This window comes from Podarcis tiliguerta (genome assembly GCF_965153285.1).
Source record: "Podarcis tiliguerta genome assembly, chromosome: 1".
Taxonomy (NCBI): Eukaryota; Metazoa; Chordata; class Lepidosauria; order Squamata; family Lacertidae; genus Podarcis; species Podarcis tiliguerta.
In genome coordinates this window covers 31,210,630-31,235,919 of record NC_139534.1, presented here as the reverse complement: position 1 = coordinate 31,235,919, position 25,290 = coordinate 31,210,630, and the positions used below count along the sequence as shown (strand labels likewise).

The 25,290-nt window shown below is 40.7% G+C and overlaps 1 protein-coding gene across 2 annotated transcripts in view; it reads right to left on the bottom strand.

Moving 5' to 3' along the window:
- Positions 1 to 24,189, bottom strand: part of RBMS1 (RNA binding motif single stranded interacting protein 1) — a 116,277-nt gene extending 92,088 nt beyond the window's left edge. The window contains exon 1 of one of the 2 annotated variants that reach the window (XM_083411169.1): positions 23,418 to 24,189. In XM_083411169.1, coding sequence (XP_083267295.1) covers positions 23,418 to 23,492 — 75 coding nt within the window. In that variant the 5' untranslated portion in view covers positions 23,493 to 24,189. The remainder of the gene's footprint in view (positions 1 to 23,417) is intronic. The other variant, XM_083411168.1, reaches the window with a different exon arrangement.
- Between the last annotated feature and the right edge of the window lie 1,101 nt (positions 24,190 to 25,290).

Here is a 25,290-nt window from a genome sequence, read left to right as displayed (position 1 = left end):
TCCCCAATGGTTGTTACCTTTCCTCATAGTGGACTTGCTTCACTCCCTTAAACAATTTGGTTATCCTTTTATGAAACTTTTCCAGCTCTACAATAATCATTTTGAGATGTGGTGATCCAAATTGTACACAGTATTTCAAATGCTGATGCACCATATATTTGTATAATGGCATCGTGCTTTTGGCAGTGTTATTTTCAATCCCTTTCCTGATGATCCATAGCATTGAATTTGGCTTTTTACAGCTGCCCCTCATGGGGTTTACATCTTCATGGAGCTATCTACTACAATCCCAAGGTTCAGACCCTATTAATGTTAAAGGGGAGGGCTGCCCCAATGTGCATAATTTTACATTTGCTTACATTGAAGCACATTTGCCATTTTCCTGCTTATTTATCCAGGTTTCAGGGATCTTTTTGGAGATCCCCACACTCCTTTTTTTTTTTGTCTTAACAATCCGGGGGAATTTGACATCCTCAGTAAACTTGGCTACCTCACTGCTCTCCTCTTAGATCATTTATGAACAAATTTAAAAGCTCATGTTTGTCCCAATACTAATCTTTGGGAGAAATCTTCTTTCTACTTCCCTCCATTGGGAAAACTGTCCAGTTATGCTTCCTGTTCCTCAGCCAGGATGATATCTGAACTTGGCCAAAGAGTGCTCTTATTTAGCAGAGTAAGCGTGGAGGATGCATGTTTTTATTAAGTTCTTATTAAGTAAATAAAAAGGTTAGGTTTACCCCTCAAGGCATTACTTTGGCTATTATGGGTACTACACATTTTGTGTTATTCATAGAAACATAAAGGAGTGGGTGGGAATGCAGGTGTACACTAAACTGGAAGACAATGGGGTTGACTTGGTGATAAGTCTGAAAAGTTCCATTAACAATATGGTCTGTTGGTTGATTAGTGCTGCTGATCTGAGTTTTTTAAAATAATAATAATAATAATTTTATGGTTGCTTTAAGAATTGGTTTAATAGCATTTTGCATGTTTTATGGTGTTGTGCACCTTGTGCTCCTGTTAAAATGAACAGTTGGATCTAAAAATAATATAATAAATACATAAATATGTCAAACTGTACAACTTCTACTGCTATTTTTCTTTATTGTTAAAAATGTCTGTCTTTTCAATTGCTAGCAAATGTATTAAAAGTTAAATTCAACCAACTCTAATCTTGCTGCTAAGATCTATTTTGCAGTGTTGTTTTTTTAATTTTAATTTTAATTTGTGTGTGTGTGTGTGCAAAGCTTCTGAAGAATGCACTGTTGCAGGAAAGGTTGGCAAGTAGTACCGAGTGTAGGAGGAAAGGAACCCTTCCTTTGGCACTGTGCCCCACTGTGTACCCAAAGCAGACCAATACCTCACACAGCTACAGAGTCTGCCATGGCCTTTCTAAATAGTAACTGCAGATATGAAGCTCAGCATTCTAGCCTGCATTTCCATTAAACCCAAAAAGAAATTTACAAATGCTTCTGGTGTGGATTTTCAATTATGTCTTGTTTCTGTATAGAGCAGATCCATGTCAGATTAAATATCACTTACTTGCTTCTCCTGCCAAAAAGCAAGTGACCCTCCTTTGCCCACAGGCCATAATGGCAGAGAAACACAATCTGTATGCACAATGTCCTGGGTTTAATCTGTAGTATCTCCACTTTATGGGTTCTGAGATTTGCAAGTCTAGGAGAGACCTTGGAGAAATGCTGCCAGTCAAAATATACGGCTTTGGGCCCTGTGGTCTGATTCAGTACTAAAAAGATAAACAACAGCAGGCAAGTTGCGAAGCCTGTCCCTCTTGATGGACATTCATTAATTTAAATTGATACATCACTTGATTATTTTTAAAACCCTCAAAGCAGTTTATAAGACAACAACAACATCATCAACAACAACTACCATCATCTCTGACCACTGGGCATGCTGGTAGGGGGCAGATGGGAGTCAGTATGTCCATTATCTGGAGAGCTACATGTTCTGTACTCCTTATAATCTTTGAATGAAAGGTGATTAGATAGATAGATAGATGATAGATAGATAGATAGATAGATAGATAGATAGATAGATAGATAGATGATAGATAGATGATAGATAGATGATAGATAGATGATAGATATAGATAGATGATAGATAGATGATAGCTAGATGATAGATAGATATGCATTATATCTTGACACTCTTTGTGTCAAAACACATTCTTTGTGTTTTTAACATAGAACAGTGGTGGATCTTGGCATCTCAAATTTCTGTGGCACCCTGTGTGATGCCAGAATCTGGCCGCCCCTGCCTCTCGCCTTCCATTGGGTGTCATTGCTGCAGCACCTGCTGCAGTGCCCCAGAAGCTTAGCGCCCGGTGCAACCAAACTGATTGCACTCCCCTAGATCTGCCTTTGCTGAGAAGGATAAAGGATGATGGAGAAGAAGAGTTGCTATCTGTTTCTTTGTATTTTCAAAATCTTCTGACAATTTCCCCACTATATTAGAAACATTTACTAAGAACAAGAAACTGAGTCCCCATCCACATTTACAATAGCAGATTTAAGTGCACAGTTGCGGTTATCATCTTCACCAGCTTAAGAAGTACATAAATAATACTCAGGTTGTTCACAAGATTTTGCCTCTTATTTAAAATATGGGAAACTGCTCTCGGTTTCATTCACGGGAAATAAATTACTCTGAATCTGGTTAGACTTACTTTCATGTTAACAGACACATACAAAGAAAAACATTTTTTGTGATAGAACTGAGGTTTTCATTCATTTTACTGTAGGCTAAGAACAATGTAAGTCTCTCTCCCTCGCTCTCTCTCTGTATCTTACTTTGTTCTGCATCCTTAAGAATCCATATTATTTTTGTGCAAGCCAACTCTTCTATCCTTGCTTTAATGATTTTCTTCCTTGGTGTAATATGTTGGACATGGATACACACTCTCACAAACGTATATATCTTATTACATCCCACTTTCATGTTAAAAATTTGCAACCAAAAGCTTGCAACACAGCAATAAGAACATTTTTTAAAAAAAACCACAACCCACAAAACATCAGTAAAATAGAAGAATAAAAGACAACATACCTAAAGCTGAGAGCAAGTAAGAAATGAATTACAATTAAAAGTCCGGGCATTTTTTAAATCTTCCCACCTGATTCTTAATATTGGGTGCTCAAAGATTAGATAGTGATCATTAGACTAGTGTTCATTATACATTTTCAGCTGCAGCAACATTATGTAGTTTCTGACTTCTTTGCTTGATGGGGTAAATTCAGAGAGGAGGGGAATAGGCAGATAACAAATAAAAAGAGCTCCTTGCAACCTGAGAAAGATGTTCTTTCCCACTGTATTGTACTCTGATACACACTACACACCATCTCTCAGATAAACTTAGTCTTCCACTAAGAAAGGTTTGGGCACATTAATTAAAACAAGCATTGTTTAAAGTTATTATGGTTCTGCCCCCTCAAATGAATCATTTTGTCTAGTCATGTCCAATCTATTAACTAAGACACAACAAAACATTTCCTAACTTTTGTAACTCCTTCTTCAGCCTGGTTTCAGTTTTCCTGAGTTGCAGCCTTCAACAGGTTCCACTCCTATGTTTGCTAATAGGGATTAATTACAGAAACAAGGCAGCTTCTTATCTACACAGGATGAAGGATTATAATGCAAAGGAGTGCTGCTGTGCAGATACCAGTCAGTGTCATTTAGGATGCAATCCTAAACACACTTATCCGGAAGTCAGTATCTTTGAACTCAGTGGGAATTAGTTCTGAGCGGGCCTGAATAGGAATGTTGAGCTGTAAGTCTCTTAAATAAAAGACTTATGGTGAGAGACTTCATTAAGAAAGATGAAAGGTGGCAATAGTTACACTTTCTTGGAGTATTATCATTTTAGAATATTAAGCATGTAGAGGCATTGCCAGTAGTAAGTAGTTTTATTTTCCAAATTCATGCCATTGTTCCAGTGGCGTAGCGTGGGTTGTCAGCACCCGGGGCAAGGCAAGTAATTTGTGCCCCCTAACCCGTGGATTTGCGCCCCCTAACCCTAACCCCCAGATGTTGTGCCCGGTGCGACCGCCCCCCCTGCACCCCCCACGCTACGCCACTGCATTGTTCATCTGTATGTTGCTCTCTCTTGGTACTTCAGTTCTATCCAACAACACTTTTAAGTATACATATTTCTTAGTCTGCATCTGTACAGGAATTGAGTTTGAGATGTTGTTATTGTTTTATCAATTCTTGTTTGCTGCCTTGGGCTCCTTTGGGATATAAATTTAATAATAAATGAATAGATAAATAAACAAATAAGTAAATAAGTAAATATGTAATGTGGCTCTAGCACATCCTAGCACATTAACTGGGGAAATAGGTAATTATTTGCAATTAATTAATTAATTAATCAATCAATCTCATTTTGATCTCTAGGGCCAAACAGGCCATAATATTAATTAATTAATTTTGTTTATGATTGATTCTTCTCTGGTTCACAGGCTATATATTTGTTCTTTGGGGAACATATTGAATCTCAGTTCAGCCCTTTAGAAACCATGAGAATTTAATTCTCAATATTCTGAATTGCTTCTATAATTCAATTCAAAAGTCATAGTTCTGTCACCAGCACATGCATTCTCCATTAAAATCAATTCAATCTCGTAGAAATGAGGAAGAAGAATTATAGGGTATAACCTCACCATTCATTTTTGTGCAGAATCTGCCATTTCCTCTTTATAAGCAGCCAGTGGCTAACATGCCAAAGTCTTAATGTTCTCATATCCTGGTTTGATTTACAACTCTACTTCTGGGGGTTTGTATAGGAAATCTGACACTTCACAAAATAGATATCAATAGGACTGTCAGCTGTCAACACTGCTGGAAAAGAACTTAATTAAAGCATCTTGAATAGAACATTAATACTTTGCCTCAATAGTCCTGTATTTTATATTACTGAGAAACTCTTGGGAATAAAGGAAAAATGTGCTGAACATTTAATTATACTTGATAAGGTCTAGTGGGGTGGAGCAAAATAATAAAGCATTAATTTTGCAATATATGTAGTAGATGAGCATTGCCTGCAGACCTACAGCCCAGCTAACAAATGCAACCCTACATCCACAAGCCTGGCGTATAAATCCATTAGTATTTCATAGTATTGTGCATAGTGTTGCATTATTCTGCATTACTTGATTTCTAGTTTCTGTTCCATCATATCTAAAACTTTATTCTCTGTGTACTCAGGAAGCATAGGAAACAGTTACAGATTACTGCTTTCTGCTCCTGTTTATGTGAAAAGTTCCAAGAACGGCTATCATATGAGTACAATGGAGGTCTTTTAGCAGTGTGCTGACACGAGAGAGTCATGGAACTATGTTGTTTAATTGTGTATTCTCCAGTGCTAGGCAACTCTCCAAAACCTTATTGTAAACATTGTATAAGATTTGCCAGGATCAGCACAATAATGGAACTCATGCCTTTATATGCCTAACCAAAAGTGACAGTTACTTCTTCTTTAGCATTTACATTTCTCTTACTCTGGATTGCAGATTGTGACTTTATGCCTTTGACTGACCTTTCCATGGACATGATTAAAACCTGCCATTTACAGCTCCAGCCTCATACCAAGCTCATGTACTGGCATATTTTTTAAAATAATAATAACAATACAGAAGCACTCATCAGTTAACTTGGGATTGCCTGCCTTTTTACTCCCCCAAAATATTCATTTGTATGGTAATATATGACAACAAGCAATAGATTAAAGGTGAACATGCATATTTTGCAATCATTTTGTGCACATTTCTACTGCAGTCAAAAATGTGCAGTTCTTTCTCAACGTGTTTGTTTGCCGTGCTTTTAACTATTGTCCACCCACATTTGAATATTATCACTATTAACTACAGTGGTTTATAGTTACTGTGTTATGGGACAAAGAGTATAGTGCAGAAATAACAGAGACAATTTACTGTTCAAAGAATGTGATTTATATAGTTCAAATTTCCATTGTATATTTGCTCTATAGTTGCTCTACAGAAAATAATAATAATAATAATTATCATCATCATCTTCTAGTGCAGCTATTACCCCAAAATATCTACTATCTATAACCAGAATAAACCAGACTTTACTTTCTCCTGCGTCTAATGATTGAATGTTACAAATGCCAATCACAGTACATTTTAATATAAATAAGAAACCAATCTCTCATCCTTCAACTTTTTACATGATGTCTTGATTGAAATAATCCAATTTATATGGAGGTTTTCAGTTACAAAGACAGACCATCTCAGGCTCTGAAAGGTACAAGGAAAAACAAAAAGGAACTGCATGGTATGATCTGCAGCTATTCTCACAATTAAATGTTTTAGAGTCACGTGGTTGACTGGCAATTTATAAAGAAACAACAAGAGAAAGCACCCAATTGGTAAAAAGTTGTTCCCAAGCAGGTCAAAAAATGTTAGCCTATCTTAGATTTTGCAGTGCAGTATCTTCTTTTAAAACCAAAATTGTGAAAATTTTCATTGGCACCAGTCTCTGGTTTTGACATATTATTCTTTCCCCCTTCTCTCAGTGAACAACTCATGCATTATTTCTGTCTGATTCAAGAAGTCCATTGCCAAAGAGCCAGAACCATTCACCAAAGAGCAGGTATGTCCATTTTGGCTACCTCAAGAAATATAACTGATTATATATATATTAATGATTAAATGAAAGCAAGTCTTGTTTATAACAAATGGTATTTGCAGTGAAATATTGCTATAATGTACCATCACCTCTAAACAGGAGTGTTTCTGTTCCGGGTTCCAGCCCTGTAGTCTTCACCAGGGATACAGAGACTCAGGCAAGCCAATTCACTTGTCTTCCTCACCCCAGTTTTTTTGTTTTATTTTTCCAGCTGACTTTCAACATTCCATGTTGTGCTTTGAGACCAGTCTTGTTGGCGTTCATCCACCATTCCTTTAAGTGTGCCATTAGATGAATGATTTATGCAACACTGGTAAGAACTATCAATTTGACAAAAGGCACAATATTCATAACCCCCTGTTATCATATGCTTAATATATCAGTATCTAAAACATTTACATTTGATAATTCTCTGTCCCATGTTATAATTTATCTGGGAATGTCTATAAACCTTTTGAACTGCAGGACATATACATGTGCTTTTAGGTTCACAGAGTCATCCTTCGGTAATTTTGTTCTGTCTTGTGTGCCACTGCAAGCCTTTAAGACATGGGTAGAGTTGCACTGGTCAAAACTGCAGCTTTATAGCAAACTTGTCACATGACCAGTTTTTCATCTGTAGAAAGCCACCATGAGAGTGGCAGAAAAATAAGCTATTATGGGCATCCAACATTGATGGTCTGGTTCGGCTCTCAGGAAATCCTATCACCTGGAGAAGCATCATCATTGGCCAATATGTAACCCATGTATCCCAAATGTTAAGGGTCTGTGTCATACCTGGACAGGTGCTAGAGAGTCTGTGGACCTAGGAACAGCAACAAACAAACCCAGGCCTGCACTCCTGCCTGAATCCTATGTGCTGTTCTGCCCATTGGCTCAATAGGCAAAATCACTCCAAAGCATGGGAAGGAAGGGGCTAAATAGTATGCTTGGCAGTGGCACTCTGTCATATTTTGAGATTTGACTTGTAGCCCACTTGATAAAAACAATAGTAGGTGAAGTTATCTGTCAAAAACTTTCTATGCATGATTCTGGTGTACCAAGACAACAAACAAGAAGGACTAGTAATAGGATTCTTCTTGTCAGTAACCCCCTGTTATCGGTTACATTGATATATTAGATTTGCTGATCTCATAGCAAATAAATGATACAATGTCTTCCCAAATTGATGGGTGAATGCTAATGGCAATTAAAAATGAGAAGGATTCATTTTCTTCCTGAAAGAAGTTTACTTTAAAGGCATCCTTTTTACTGGCAGTACAACTAAAATTGTAACACTACATATTAATCATGCCATGTACTTATTCATTTCACTCATCCTTGCAACCTAAGCTTCCCATTAAGTATATGACTTTCAGAAGAAAGAACTAGAGAGCATTCATTATTCACATAGTGCAATATGTTTCCTTGAAAAGGACTGTTTAAATCATTCCCATTGCATCGTTTGATTTGAATTCCCTGTAACATGTTCGTCATGAGACACATTCCATTCTTATGACGTGCTTCATTGATGAAATATGTGTGCTTCTTAGCATCATGATGAATTCTGTCCTTACAAAGAAATTACAGTATACTCAATATTGTTCATATGTGGCTAATATTGTACCTTTGATTATTCACATGCATTGGTGGTGCTGCCCCATTGATATGCTTCTTGCCATTTCCATTTGCTCAACCTACTTTACAGAGGACAACCCTCTATCTGAAGGGCTATCAGAGGACAGTCCTTTTGGAATAGGTTATGAAGATCACTGGCTGGTCTTTTTAGGAAAGTTTAGAGCTCCAGGCAGGTGTGATCCACAGGGAGAAATAACTAAGAAGTTGAAGAAGCCATATGTAGTGGAACAATGGGATTGACCCAGCACACTCAGTTCAAAAACTCTTTCAAAGTTCAGAATGCTATCTGAGGGAGCTCTGATTCACAAAGAATCCCTGCCCACTGAAGTAAAAAGGACCCAAATAATACAAGTGGCATTCCAATACAGGACTACTAATGAGAAAAGAGGGGTCCATAATGGAAGTAATACAGGGTATAAATGAAAGAAAATGAATCAATATATTTTTGCAACGGGAGTGTACTTTTCCTGTCATGCACCGGCAGCATGAAACACCTTCTGAAAACTAAGATGTCTCTTTCTTAGAGAAAAACGTAAGAATGGTAATCAAATAAAACATGTTTTTACAAGCTTCACTGAATCACAACACGAGATGCTGAAGCCCCCAAGGCATTCCATGAACTTCCACAAAATGTGGACCCAGATTTATCCTTGCAAGTCGCTTATTGGATCAGTTCTGCACCCCAATGCACCTCAGAATGCATACCTTACTGTACATACAAACTATCAGTAGCTGCACTGCTTTCAAAGGGATGCACCAAGACCACAAAAATCAGTAACAGAATATATTTCTTTGATGTTTTCTTACTCAGAAAGGAACCACCATCTAACAACAACAACAACAACAACAATTTATTATTTATACCCCATCCATCTGGCTGGATTTCCCCAGCCACTCTGGGTGGCTCCCAACAGAATTAAAAGCACAATAAACCATTAAACATTAAAAACTTCCCTAAACAGGGCTGCCTTCAGATGTCTTCTAAAAGTCTGGTAGTTGTTCTCTTTGACATCTGGTGGGAGGGCATTCCACAGGGTGGGCTCCACCACTGAGAAGGCCCTCTGCCTGGTTCCCTGTAACCTCACTTCTCTCAGGGAGGGAACTGCCAGAAGGCCCTCGGCGCTGGACCTCAGTGTTTGGACTGAATGTTGGGGGTGGAGACACTCCTTAAACATCTCAGTGCAAACTGAAGTGCTGCAAAGGTATAACTTTTACATAGCCCTGCCCACTTAAAATCATAGGATGCTGCCTTATGCTGTGTCAGACCATCTGGTCTAGTATTGTCAGAAATGCCTAGCAGTGGCTCTCCAGGGTCTTTCCCAGCTAGAGATGCTAGAGACTGAACCTGAGAACTTCTTCATGAAAGCAGCTGATCTACCCACTGATCTACCACCATTCCCTTGTGGCAGCACGTGTGAATATTGTGCATATTACGGATATTGTACATATTGTGAATTGCGCAAATGGAGCCAAAAATGCAAGTTACTATTATGACACCTTAGCTGAGATATTTGTTCCCTCTTGTCTGTTTGCAAACGTATTGTGTCAAGTTGGAAACTGAATACAGTGGTACCTCGGGTTAAGTACTTAATTCGTTCTGGAGATCTGTTCTTAACCTGAAGCACCACTTTAACTAATGGGGGCTCCTGCTGCTGCTGGGCCGCCGCTGCACGATTTCTGTTCTCATCCTGAAGCAAAGTTCTTAACCCAAGGTAATATTTCTGGGTTAGCAGAGTCTGTAACCTGAAGTGGCTGTAACCTGAAGCATATGTAACCTGAGGTACCACTGTATAAGGAGGGTGGATGATCAGTGCTGCACTTTCAAAATTGTATGAAAAGTGTTTAATGGAGTTGATTTAACTTCCAGAAACATATTGTTGCTGTGCTAGGTAACTGCTTACTGATCATCTGTTTAATCAAACTACAAAGGTATGACCCCTAGCTCCTTGGGATTCCCACCCAATATATAGTTATAGAGAAGCAATATTAGTACACTTTTAGAACCCTTCTGTTCTCGTTTTCATTTACATATTCACTAAACTGTGTTTTCCATTATTTAAGTTTAAAATATCCCTAAATACAGGTTTTTCATTCTGTGCCACTCTTCTGAAGTTTCATTTATTTATTATTTTAAAGCCTGCTTCAGCTTCCTTGCTTTTAAACAGAAGACATGACAGACACAGATGGAGTGTTGCCTTTGGTTACACTAGCTATGATGCTTGCTTCTTTCTTTCTTTCTTTCTTTCTTTCTTTCTTTCTTTCTTTCTTTCTTTCTCTCTGGGGCAAGGAGACACTTCACCTTGGCAGAATCAGGTGACAAACTCCAGCACTAGATAGTGACAGACCTATTTGGCAAGTATAAACCAAATTTGTTCTCACTAAACAATAAAAACAGCAGCAGCAGCAGCATACTTTAAGGCTGTATGCTTCAAAGACTGTGTGGAAGGTCGCTGGCAGATGAGCTGTTCCATTGTGCATTAGAACCACACAAAGGAGAACCATAGTCCCATGCCCACCCATGAAGATTAGGTATACAGTACTGTAGGGGCATGAAAAGAACATTTTTTAAAATCTGTGGGCAGCTTGGGACCCTCTTTGATCTGCACTGCTACAAGAAATTAGGAGCAATATTGGAACAGTCAGTCCTGTAGATACAGTAATAGTTATCCATATTTTGTTGTGTTATCCTTGATTTTCATAGATCTTTTAAAACAGCATTGGTTTTAAAACAGAAAAGGTCCCTGTTCTACAGGTGCTAAACTAGTACTTAGAGGCAGGGATGGGCTGAATGAAGGCTAGTAAACTAAATATGAATCTCTAGAGGGAAGACATGTAGGTGAGTGATTGTCAGGTAGGCAGCCTGTTCTGGTTGGGGACACACTCCCCCTGAAAGAACACGTACATATTCTGGTGGTACTCCTTGATTCAACTCTGCCACTAGAGGCTCAAGTGGCTTCAGTGGCACAGGTTACCTTTGTCCAGGTCTGGCTGAGTCACCAGCAATGGCCTTCCTAAACAGAGATTACCAGAGCAGTAGGTCTTGGTTTACTAGGTTATCTGCTCTCTGTATTACTGTAATACACTTTAGGCTGCTTTTGAAAATGGTCTGGATGCTAAAATTAATGTAAAATACAGCTGTGAGGATGTTGCCTGGGGCAGTAGCTGGGATAGTATAACACCGTTGGGTGCCTATAAATGTCTTGACTGCACTGAAGGTGCTGCTATTGACTTGGAAAGCCCAAAACAACATGGGACCTAGGTAGCTGAAGGAGCATGTCTCCCTCTACCCTTATATTTAGGCATGAAGTCCTTCTCAAGACACTATGCAGCAGACAGAGCAAGTATATTCCGTGGTGAGATGAAATAGGCCCTAGACTCTAGATTAGAGTTCAGAGCCTACAGAGTGATCTAATTCATCAGGTTTATTTTACTTGTATTTAGAAAACAAAGCTGAAAACTTTGAAACTGCCAAATTTGTGTATTACTCTACTTGCAGTTGGCATTGATTCATAGCTACTAATGAATTTATGAAGCAAAAAAAATGTTCTGCACAAAAACGAAGCCCTGGAAAATTTCCCATAAAATTTCCTGCCTCAAATCATTGTGACTAGAGGGCCAGAAATCTCTTGGATAGATAGATAGATAGATAGATGATAGATAGATAGATAGATAGAACAGAAAAATAAAAATATAATTCTAAAATAGTAACCAACGGCCATATCAATTTAGTGCTCCTGCTGTGCTTGCAGCCTGCTAATGGTGATGTAACATCAAGACCCAGACATACAGCTATCTAGCCAACATACTCAGAACATAGGCTTCCAGCCTTATAGCACGATCCTAAGCATCCCAGGTCCCGTTCAGTTACACGGAGCTTACTTTTTCTCTACATTTAGAGGATGGGGTGTTCCTGATTTAAAGCAATAAAACCATTTAAAAACCTTCAAGGCAGCTCACAATATTTGCTGAAACACTACAAGACAACCCAACAAAAACTGAGGGGATACTAGAAGGAAAAAAGTTCACAAAGTCAACATATACCATAAATGGGAACTGTGGTTGTACTCAGTGTAGCCCTAAGCAGATTGTTCCATCAGTGCAATGGAACAATCTACCACCTCAGTCCTCCACACACATACTCAATTTGTTCTGGGATTTCACATCTACCCTCCAGAACCAATTTGGGGGGTTGTGTGGGGTGCACATAGAGGCAGGAAAGGGGTGTGTGTGTGTAAAATATCATTGAGCTAGTGTTAATCCTTGTACTAGTGCAAAAATTCAGTTGGATACCACCCCATTGTATATCACCTCATTTTTTAAATTAGGAGGTCATTGAATTGTTGTTAACCTATCTTTTTTCATTTGTTTAACATTTCTTCTTATATGCAAAAAAAATACTAAAAATACTTTTTAGAAAGTAAGACATCAAGACCTCACAACAACAGACAGTTCTTCCATAAGAGGCACATCTTATAGCTGGCAAACTGTAGTACATTGTAGAACGACAATGACATGTTGTCATAGATAGATTTGTTACTTCCAAAGCTTCCCCACCTTTTAAAAAGACCTACATTTTAAGAATATTTCTGTAGCATTTTGACTCTTGTGCCTTCATGTCCCGAGGTAGCAGAAACAAACAAGGAAATCCTAAATATAAACTACAGGAAATAAATAGAAATGAAACCATCAATTCTGAGCAAAGAATTTGATAGAGACTGCTCTCCACATATGGACAAATTCTCATAGCACATATGGAATGGTTCACTCTATCTACGAAACCTCTGAAAGGTCCCTGTGTCTCTGCACATTTCACCCACTTTTGGAAGAATAAGAGGTTTCAAAACACAGAAATTCAGCTGGTCTTCTAGCTAACCAAAACATCTTTTTGAAAGGTAAAACTGAGATTCTCTTCCACTGTCACAAAGATTTGTGTCCAGCTATACTTGTATACTGGTATTTGTTCATTTCTGTGTCCCTCCCTGCAGTCATTCCTGATTCCCATATCAAGTACGCATTGCAGTCATTGTCTTCCAGCCCTCCAAAGAAGCAGGTGTTCATTTTCTTGTTTGCTCTTCCTGAATTATGATTATGTTCTAGTCATGTAGTTTCCTTGAGTGCTGCAGAAACATCTATAACCCAAGTGAGTGCATGCGGTGCCACTTGATTATACTATTATACAAGTATTAATATTTTTATGCTGACAGCCATTCACATCTTTCTCAGGCCAAAGGCCTACAGCCAACAAGGTCTAATCATATGCCCTGAAGGAAGATGTAGTTCTATGAAGTGTAGGTTCACATGTAGACACACCCAGGCTCAGAGCACTTCACATGCATTATCTAGTTGTAATCCTTACAATGGAGGTCAACAGCAACTCCCATATTGCAGGTGGGGAAATGGATGCTTAGGGAGATGCCCAAGATCACCTAATAAGCTCATGGCAGAGATGAGATTCAACCTGGGGAATTCCGGGTTCATAAGTTAGTCTATTTAACCACTATTTAACCACTACACCTCCCTGGGCCAGGGAGGTTATCAATGCCTCTTTACGAGAGGGGGTGGCTCTTGCCTGTTTAAAGGAGGCAGTGGTAAAACTACTCCTTAAGAAACCTTCACTAGATTCAGAAAACCTAACTAACTACCAGCTAGTTGCTAATCCCCCTTTCCTGAGCAAAGTTCTGAAGCGAGTGGCTGCAGACCAGATCCAGTTACTCTTCGAAGAAACTGATTTTCTGGATCCATTTCAATCAGGGCTTTGGCCCGGTTTTGGCACAGAAACTGCTTTGGTTGCCCTGTATAATGACCTCTGTTGAGAGAGAAACAAGGGAAACATGCCCCTGTTAATTCTCCTTGACCTCTCAGTGGCTTTCGATACCATTGACCATGCTATCTTTCTGGAGCGACTGTCTGAACTAGGGGTGGGTGGCACTGCTTTGCAGTGGTTCCAGTCCTACTTGGATGGTCATTCCCAGAGGGTGTAGCTTGGGGAATGCTTTTCAGCCCCATGGAACCTTCAATGTGGGGTTCTGCAGGGCTCAATCCTATCCCCTATGTTGTTTAACATCTACATGAAACCGCTGGGTGAGGTTATCCAGGTTATTCAGCTGCCTCTAAAGATGGTTCGGAAACTTCACCTAGTGCAGAATTCAATGACCAGGTTGTTCACTGGAGCAAGATGGTTTGAACATATTACACTGATCCTGGTCTGACTGCACTGGCTACCATTTAGTTTCTGGGTCCAATTCAAAGTGCTGGTTTTGACCTTAAATGGCTCAGGACTGCAATACCTCAAGGACCACCTCCTTCCATATGAACCTACTCAGACCCTCAGATCATCTTTTGAGGCTCTTCTTCATGTGCCACCTCCCCAAGAGGTTTGGAGGGTGGCAACACAAGAAAGGGTATTCTCTGCAATGGCTCCCCATCTGTGGAATGCTCTCCCCAGGGAAGTTCACTTTGCACCTTCATTATACACCTTTAAGTGCCAGGCAAAATCGTTCATTTTTAACCAGGCCTTTGGTTTATTTGATTGACATCCTATGCCCTTTTAAAATGTGATGGGGGGGGGGGTTATTGGGTTGTTGTTTTTATTTTGATTGTGTTCTTTGTGGTTTTATATTTTGATTTTATTCTGTGAATCACCCTGAGACCTGCGGGCAGTATATAAATTCTGTATAGGGCAGTATATAAATTCAATAAGAAAGCAAATAAAAATGCACTACACCAGCTCTAAAGGCTGCCTTCACCAATCTTATGTCTTCCAGATGTTGTTGTAGTACAACTCCCACCAGCATCAGCCAGCATGGTCAGTGACCAGTGATGATAAGATTTGTAGTGCAAAACATCTGGCGGATACTAGGTTGGTGAAGGGTGTCAGTATACCTGAAGAAGCATCTCCACCCTCATCGCTTAGCCTGGACACTGAGGTCCTCCTCCGAGGGTCTTCTGGCAGTCCCCTCACTGAGAGAAATGAAGTTACAGGGAACCAGGCAGAGGGCCTTCTTGGTAATGGGGCCCTCCCTGTGGAACACCCTCCCAATAATAATAATTATTATTGACAGAATTATAGAAACTGCGTGAGAAGATGGATGGAACTGGTGTGCTGGCTAGTTGTGCTCAAGCCTGATCTCTGTGTGGTTGCTTTGAAATGATCACTAGCTGGGACTGATGGGAATTGTAGTCCAAAACGTATTGAGGGGAACAAGTTTGGGGTAGGCTGCAGTAAGGTCCCCAGTGTGTAGTCATCATACCATGGAGAGGAAACGCATCCAGAGGGAGCAAAAAGCTGTACATGCAGGTTCAGATCATGGATCAGTGGCGTAGCGTGGGTTGTCAGCACCCAGGGCAAGGCAAGTAATTTGCGCCCCCCCCCCCCGCTGCACTGTCCCTACCCCAGATAGTCCCTCGCTCTCTCTCCACACCGCACTGCACGCCTGGCACCCTCCCCTCCACAGTGGGCGGCGACCTGGTAGCTCGGATCGGATTCGCACAGCCAGCACTGCAGTGAGAGAGAGTGAGCCAGGTAGGGGCAGAGAGCTGCGAGTGCGAGTGCGCCCCCCCCAGATGTTGCGCCCGGTGCGGCCGGCCCCCCCTGCACCCCCCACGCTATGCCACTGTCATGGATACAACACTCTTCACAGCTCCATAAGACGTGTGATAGAGCAGCTCCACAACAACATGAAATCAAGAGAGCTCACATAGAACTGAATGTCTCATTTAAAATAAAAGAATAACCCAAGAACAATCAATGCCTGTTTTCTCAAACTTATCACAGGAATAACAAAAGATATATTAGGGGACCAAACTAGAAAAGACACACAAGATCCACGGTCAGCTCTCCTGACATTTCTATCAGGATTTGTTCTGTGGTACTGAAGGGGTCACTAATCTATTCCTCATGTCATTCTTCAAATTCAAATGCCTACACACTACAAATGCTATGTGTGAGGAAAATGTGTAAGTTTCCCTGCACTGCAACCGAGTAATATTACCAATGGGGTTTGCCTTTTACAGCATTTTAATTTTTTTTCAATGAGGAGACAATATTTCTATCCATGAGGAAGAATATTTACTTTGGGGGACAGAAATAAGTCTATGAAGGACAATGGTTAAAACAGTCATTACTAAAGTTCTTTAGGGGAAACATTCACTGTTTAAAGTAGTATCAGATGTTTGGTGTGAATATGGCCTATGTCAAGTTAAAAATGTGACCGTTTTAAGAGTTTGCAGTAGTGTAGGTTGCCGTTGGCTCCTTTAGCTGCATCATTTCAATTTATTCCAAGTTTCTGGAGAAACAGCGGTGAAGTGCTGTTTTCAACCATTCAGTCCTGGATGATAAATTTATTGAATCTCTTACAATGTATATGTTTTCTGGCTCTTGAATCAGGGCCTGTATCGACATTTTTGGTTTATATATCATTAGATAAAATATGTCCTAGCAGTTCTTAATTTCCCCCCAAAATGACTTAAGAAAAATGATACATGGATTTTGCATACTAATATGATATAACAATCAACATTTGTTTGGAATCACCAAATAACATTCACATATGACCAGCTAGCCAACAACAAACCATGACTTAAGGTCAGCTACTGATCATGGCTTGCTAGAGAGCAACATATCACTCTTCCTGGTTTAGATATAATGGGAAGTCTTCTGGGTTTGCTCCTCCACTAGCACAAATGTTATAAGCAAAGTGGGAGTGATTTAGCAGTGTACACTAGCAAGCTGCTCATTCACAATAAACCATGATTAGCCTGAAAGTTTGATTCATGCTTACAGGAGAAAAGAGATACCATGCAGATAAGTTGTGCTGAACTAGGCATCATTGTTGTGAAATCCTATCATTCTAACACTTCCCAGAACCAAAGAGTTTGGCTAAAACTCAGTAGTCTAGTTACTTCAAATCTGACAGTTATGTGGGAAGCTCAAGTTTTATGTTTCGGCTGGCCAAAGGCAGGGTATATTTTATATCCTATATTCATTTTACAGTATGCAACAGCCAGCTTTAAAAAAGCTGCATTCGCACAGCACCTTTGTTTCACAATTTTGTTTTGTTATTAAGCTAAGGGCGGGTGGGGAGGACACTAGAACTACATTTTCAGAATGTTTTTATGGTGTTGTAAATCACCCTGAGTGTCGTGGCTGCAATTGGAGTCCACAGTATAAATTCTCTTTAACAGAATTAATAAATAAATTTAGAGACGGAAAATAACAAAAAGGAACCCCCCCTTTTTTTTAAAAAAGGGCATTTATCCTAAGCCAATTTTCTTCCCTTTTAAAGAGTAAGGTAGAAGTGGGATTCTACACATAAATTGAAATATATACACCTTTTTTGCACACACCAGCTCCCTAAACATTGTTAACTCACAGGAAGAACCTTGTTCAAAATGTTGCTTAACCTTAGAAATTGCTCTCTAATATATATTTTTTTAAATCCTGCATCATTTATCATTGTATTTCTAAACTTGCCTTGAAACCAATATTGAAGCATAGTATAGAAAGGTATGCAGGTATGCAAATGAAAAGTGGGGCAATTCCTCCCTTGCACCTGCTGCTTTCCAACTCTGTACTTTACACAGTGAGCCATTGGAGAACACTGCCATCAATGTGTGTCTGTGAATTCCCTTGTTGCCTGACACTAATTAGGTTTTTGCAGTTCTTATCATGGAAAAGTGGATATTACGCTACTATGGGAACCTTGGATAAGCAAAGCCAGCTTGCTATGGAAATGATAGATGATAACCAAGTAGATATTTCGTTGCATATGCTGACACTTTGAAAATGTCTCAGATTTTAGGAAGTGTTTTGGAGAACATTTTAAGAAAGCAGACTTCCGTTTTCAGGCCTATTAGTTTCATCAGTGTTAAACAACTAAATATACATGCGTTAAATGGAGGTAGAGAATATCATTTATTCACTTATTCAAGGGGATTTGAAAGTCCCTGAAAACTGTGAACCTGGTGTTTTAGGAAGACAGCAATCCTTTCCAGAACAGGTTGAATACCATTCTCTTGGTGGACGGACCGTCAACCAAGATTGCATGGTCTAACTACCCACAAGAGGATTTGGTTTATTTATTTGTTTGTTTCATTCACTTATTTTTTCAGGCCACGGTATAGAGTACAGCTTAGGCTGTCAATATACAAAGATTGGTCAACCCTGGGCTAGGTCAACCACTGTTGTTCATTCTGGTATACAGAGGTACCTCAGGTTAAGTACTTAATTTGTTCCGGACTTCCGTTCTTAACTTGAAACTGTTCTTAACCTGAAGCACCACTTTAGCTAATGGGGCCTCCTGCTGCTGTGCCGGCGGAGCATGATTTCTGTTCTCATCCTGAAGCAAAGTTCTTAACCTGAGGTACTATTTTTGGGTTAGCGGAGTCTGTAACCTGAAGCGGATGTGACCCGAGGTACCACTGTATATGATATCTTGACATAGCTATTTCACTACCTATACCCACAATAATGACCATGAGAGAAAAGTACATTGTGTTAGCTTTACAATCTGTTATCACAGGGCCATATCCATTTTTGTAATACTTAAATATTATGCACATGGCTGCAGTTGGAACATATTCAAATAATATTTATGGTATACAGTCAGGCTTCCAGCCACTAAATTACAGCTAAAATGAATTGTGGATTTTCCTTGGAAAATCTTAATATAGGTCTAGTATCAAAGTCTCAGATTTTCCACATATCATATCATACAAATGCTATAAGTGCATTCTTATAGGAATTCCAGAACAAAATTCAGTCCTGCTGTTCCAAAGTTTATTATACCACCAAGCAAGCACACTAAAGAAGAAGAGTGTTGGTATTTGAAGTTACTGTGTTTGAATGTGCCTCCTTATTCCAAGTATCAGGTACTTCACAGCATTAAGAGGAATAAACAACTATATTTAAAGTGTTCTCAAAGCAAAATGTTATAGCATAACCAGTAGAGTTTGTTTATGTACCATTCATGATCTGGAGATAAGGGCAAAATTAAAGTTTCATAAACCACACAGCAACATTTTGTAATAGAGAGGCTATATTAAGAAACATGGTCAATACTTTATTACGACTAGGTAAAAAGCTATTGCATTTGCCTGCATTCCAGATGGTTTAGCCACTGTCATGAAGTTCTGAATTCAACAAAATGCAAGGAGAACCTCTAGTATTCATCATTAATATTTCTGCACTTGCATTGTATTACAACTTTTGCTTAGTAGAACAGGTCAGCTGTGCAAACATGCATGTTAAAATGGCCTCTGTTTTATATGAATGTGGACACAGCCTTAACGTTGCAGTTATCACCTGCTAATCATGTCTCCATTGTAAAACCAGATCACTTATTCTGCAGAAATATGGGCAGCGTCCAGCCAAAGCTAAGTGATACAGTGATACAGATATAAGTATTTTCCCATGGAAATATGTAGTACTTAAAAGAGTTTAACTTCGGCTGAATGATCACCTATTAAATCTACCCAAAAATTTATTACAAAATAAATTGTCTCTATTTGTAGCTATAGACAGAGGAGAATTCTTATTCAAAATCTATTCTATACATGATAGCTCTTTCTATTTTGGGAAGAGTCATTGTGTCCTTGATCCACAAAATTTACCATCTAAATGTGGAGAAGGGAGAAGAGATGGAATCACAGCTACTTACACTACTCTGTGCTTTCATCGTATGACTATATTGCAGAAATAATGAGAATGTTTCATGACTAACTGCAATGAACACATTAAAAATGAAGATTGGGTCGTTTAAATTGCTTCATGCATTTTGAATCTGATGAATTCATTTACAGTCATTAAAATATCATACAGGGATATTTGACCTTACAACCCCATTTGGGTTGGGTGTTGGGTTTTTTTTTTTTTTTTGGTTTATAATGAATATTTTTGCTAGCTTAAAGATGGGGATCTTTAAACTAATTCCAGTAGCTTGTCAATTCACTTCTTTTGATGGCTGTGTAATTTTTATTTAAATCTGCTTTAAAGAAAAATCCTATTATATCGCATTATATCTAAATGTGCTATATAAAACCTGTGGAGCACTTCTATTGCTGCCGTGTAACAAAACCTGAAGCCACTTGAACTACTGGAGTATTTAAACCTATTTGGGTGAGTGTGCGCTTTTAAGCTAAATTACAGGGCAAATGAGCTTTTGTGTATGGAAACAATTTGCCCACATGTCCAGGCCAGATTTATGTACAGACAAGAAATTGCTTACTTATTCCACTGAATTATACAAAGTAGCTGTCTGCCCTTTTTCAATTGGAACCATCTATAATTTGTTTTTATTTTCTTCCTCTCCCCTCAAAAAAGAAAAAAAGAAAACAAAGAGCAGGATGTCACTAAATCAGGAAATTTGGATATAATCATCAAATCTAGCAGTTCATATATGTAGGTCAAATTGACGTGTGAGCTTCCCTTATGAAACAAAGACTAATGTGATTTCAGACCATAATTTCATAGGAGTAACTGCAATACATGTTTTGAAGAAGTCACTGACTATAGAATAAATCAATATTAAATACTTTATACAGGAAGCATACTTTCAGAAGATGGTCCTTGAGGCTTTTCTCTAGATGATATCCTAATTACAAGTGCAAGCTTATTACAGTTTATCTCTCCCTTCAATTATTTACAGGGCAAAAAAGGCAAGAGGTACTGCATTAGCTATATTAAAATATTGTGTGCTTTGTTTCTCTATTATTAATAACATACAAAAATAGCTCAGGCAAATATTCCCGTGCAAAAGTGTGCTTTCCCCACCTGAGCTCATTCATTTATTATTCATATTGTTATGTGCAGAAAAGTAAAACAGAAAAGAAAAACACACCAAACCCTTTAGGCTTCTACTCTGTATTACTGAAATAATGAAGGTTGCACTTCAGTCATAAACCATAACACTTAATGATTCTGTTGTCTCATATGCATGTGTTGGCTTAAACCTGAGTCGACACAGAGCTTCTAAGCACCAACCATATTCCAGTGCCTACTATGGTTTCAATTCAAAATATCCAAAAGTGCTGATACATTTAGTAAGACAACAACAACAACAACAACTTGAGGTTACTTTTTATGAAATGCAGCTAATCTGTAGCAACTTGATGTGAAATAATGTGATTGCTAACAGATAAGAATTTGCCAAGCTCAAACTGCTGCTGCCAAAGACACAAAGGCAGAGAGAGTTCAGAGATCCATGTTTCTCAAAGCAGAAGGCCAAGGGTTCCCAATATAGCTGCTAGGAGAAGTGTGAGTTCCTTCCCATTCCCTCTTATCATAGGCTCAGCACTCCTGCCTACTAGCCACAGCCTGGTCACTGCTCCATTTTATAATTTACAGGCTTAGGTGGCTTCCCTCTAAGAGAAGCAAGATACTATTTAGGTAACTAGCATGTGAACTCTTCTAGTTTGTATAAAACAAATGCTAAGATTTGTGGACTTTGGGGATACCCATGTAAACACTAGCAGTCTCAGATTAATTTAATGAATGTCTGAGAACATATGTAAATAGACACACACACACACACACACACACACACACACAATTAGTAGGTGCTAACAGTCCTATTTCAGTGATTGTCAACATTCACCTGCCTATATGTAAGTTTTAAGACAATTTGTCCGAGACTGTCAATGTTCACAACTGAATTTTCACATTCATCACATTTTGGACGGTTGCATTTTGGATGGTCTGTTAGCTAAAAATCCATTAGTGTATAATGATCGCCAAAGTTCACATATGATACAATTTGTGTATTGTGTGCAATGCTGGTAGCTGGAGAACATTTGGGATGCCAAATATTCCAGACAGTTGATGCAACCAGCCCTGAATTTGCCAGTTTGCAGCATGATGTACCGACTGGCCTTAGGGATTCCACAGGCATCCATAGTCACAGACATGAGCATAACAAGAGATGTCAAATGCACTTGAACAGAAAAACAAAACAAAACAGCAAACAACAAATCCGTCTGCAATCAAACTAGCTTCGAGTGCTGTACTTTCACTGAAAGAGATTCTTCAGACTCTCATCATCCAGTGATGAGAGATAAATGAGAGTTAAATCTGAGCTTCATTAAAATGTAAACCACAGCTACTGACAACCGATTTCATTTTTAACAGTCTGGCTAACATTTTAAATTTCTAAAAGCAAACTTTCAAATGCACACAATCACCATCATTTTAAAAAGGGTTTTCCGTTGCAATCCAGCTGTTTCCAGACTTGAAAGTATCTTTAAGGTCAGTTGCAAGTTACAATGCACTTATAACAAGGGGGGAAGGCAACAGTATGTGGATGAGGGCTGGCTAAACTTGATCCCATTTTGTTACTGCACAGAACAGAGATGGAAGGAGCGGAAATGGGGAAGGCTTCACTTAAATCCCCAAGGGAAGCCCCAAAGCCCAGGGGCAGCGAAATGCCCATCTCCGCACTGATCTCTATTTAGCATTGTGGAAGGGGAGAAAAGAGCGTTGTCAGCTGAGGATACATCTCAGAAGGAGGCAGAAAAGAAAAGGAAAAGAAAATAAGAAGGAATGTTCTCTGGATGAAGGAAGGCAGCGTGAGGAAAAGGGGAGGGGTGAAGAGGAGGGGAGAGAGAAGACAGCTGAAGACAAGGAGAAAACAGAGGAGGAGAAGGGTCAAGAGTGGCTGATAGACATGAGAAAGGAGGGAAGCCTGGGAGATGGCAGCAAGGCAAGAGATGGGCACAGAGAGGCAGCTCTTGCAGTTCAGTGACCCAGCCAGCTTCAGAGGGGAAAGCCTGACACTCATTTCTTTCTTTCTCTCCCAAACACACGCAAATATATATATATATATCCTGAGAGGGAGCAGAGGAGAGGCAGAGCCAGGAAAGGGGCTTCAGGCTCTTTCCTGTATGTGTGTGTATGTGTGTGTGACTGTAACCTGATGCCATCCCCAAGAGCCTTCCCCCTCCCCCTTCTCCCAGAGCGCCCCCTCCCTCCCTCCCTCCCTCCCTCCTCCTTCCCGGCTATAGTTAGCAAGCCTGCAAAACTGCAGCCCAGCCCTGCCCTGCCGCCCCCCTGTGCCCTTCCCTGGCAAGGGAAAAAGAAGAAGAAGAAGAAGAAGGCGGAGGAGGGAGAGAGGGAGAGCAGCCCGGCGGCAGTACCGTACCTTAGCCTGCAGATACTGGGGGTAGTAGTAGGTGGTGTACTGGGGGTACATCTGCTGTTTCCACACTTTGCCCATGAAGCTGGAATAAGGGAGCCCGCAGCGCAGGGATGAGGGAGGGCACTTGACAAGGGGAGGGGAAGTGTGGGGGGGGGGGAGAGGAAAGAGAAGGAGACGGAGAAAGGAAGGCGCGGGAGGGGGGGGGAGAGGCTCGCTCTCTCGCTCTCCCTTGCGCGCGCGCTCTCCCGCTCCCTCCAAATGTCCCTGGCTCGGCTTCTTTCTTCCTGGCGGCGGTAGCTGCGGGGCTCCTCCTTCCTCGGCTGAGCCCAGACCTTCCTCCTTCTGCTGCCCTGAAAGGCGTCAGCGGCGGCGGCGGCGGCGGCAAGAAAGAGGCTGCAGAGGGCACCGAGGACGACACCAGAGCGCTCTCTTCTTCTCCCTCACACTCGCGCGCGCGCGTGTGTGTATGCGCGAGGGGGAGGGCGCGCGCGCGCGCGAGGGCCGGGAGTCGTCTCTCTCTCAGCCCAGGCACGACCAGGAAACAGACGGCGCTACCACCACCAGCGCCCGGCCGGTTGGGAAGAGTCCTGCGCGCGGGCGCGCGAAGTGGGGTGTGTGTGTCGCTGACTGGAAAGCCGAGGGTGTCGTGCCCGCTGTGTGGCAATGCCAAGGGGTGGAAAGGAAAGGGCCGGGGTGAAAGAGAGAGAGGGTGGGGGTGGGAGAGAAGAGGCGAGGAGAAGAGAGGCGCGCGGGGAGGGCAAGGTGGGCGGCGCTTAGTCCCGCCGAGGGTGGGACGGGCTTCCAGTACTACTGACTTGGGGGAAGCGCGCGCGGCGAGCGCTCCGGAGTAGCGTCCAGCCGGTCGTCGTGAGGGGAGCTCCGAGAGGCAGCCGGGCCAGCAAGCGTCGGGAGCCGACCCACTCAGGGTTGCTTCGAAGAGGCATGGCAGCATTGGCGCCCGGTGCTCTCCGGCTGCTGGACGTTGGAAAGCGAGAACTCAAAGAAAGGAGAGGAACGGAGCACCTGCCTCCCGGGATTCCTGGCTGCTCGCTAAAGATGCTCAGCTGCCTCCCCGGGCCATTTGTGGAGAATTGAACGAGCCTCGCATTGTTCCTTGCAGAGCACGTTCCCTGCGCTGCTAGGGACCACTTTGAAAGTTTATTTTGTTCGGTTTTGTTTTAGTTTGGTTTTTCAGGAACACACAGCTCAGCCTTGAACAGGGGTGCCTCGACTGTACATTATCAACAAAGGCATTACAGAGTAGGAGGGAAGCCCCCCCCCCCAAAAAAAACCCCACGTTTCGGTGGGTTATATAATGCTCATTCCCCAAGTGAAATTCTGGAGGGTGTCATAGTCTCCATTCTGTAACATAGTTGACTTTCTACCCTGAGTTAAGTTGCTCCTGGATACATTTGTGTCTATCTAGACTACATCTGACATTGTAACATTAAGTATATATATAAAATGCAGTAAAAGAAGTACAAGCATGATAGGAGCAGAGGTTGTTCATAATTCTGTTTTTGACTCTTGGCAGCTTGTTTCTCCCATTCAGTTTTCCAGTTCTTCCCATTTCTGGCTTCCAGAACTCATGCTGAGTTAGCTTCTCTGTGCAATTCCTTGTTTCAGGGTTGATCCTCTTCACCTAATAATCACCTGTTATAGTAGCAATAGTTGTCACTTGGAAAGAGCAATTCATAATGAAGTATGTCATGCAGCATAGAAACAAATGTTTCTGGGTCATCTTGAAAATTAACGTAGGATTTAATAGCATTCTTCTTCTCAACAACAGAGAAGCCTGGACTGACACATCATCAACATTTTGGGTACCACAACTGAAGAGGCAGGGAAATGCAGGCACATTTAGGCTGCAGTCCTA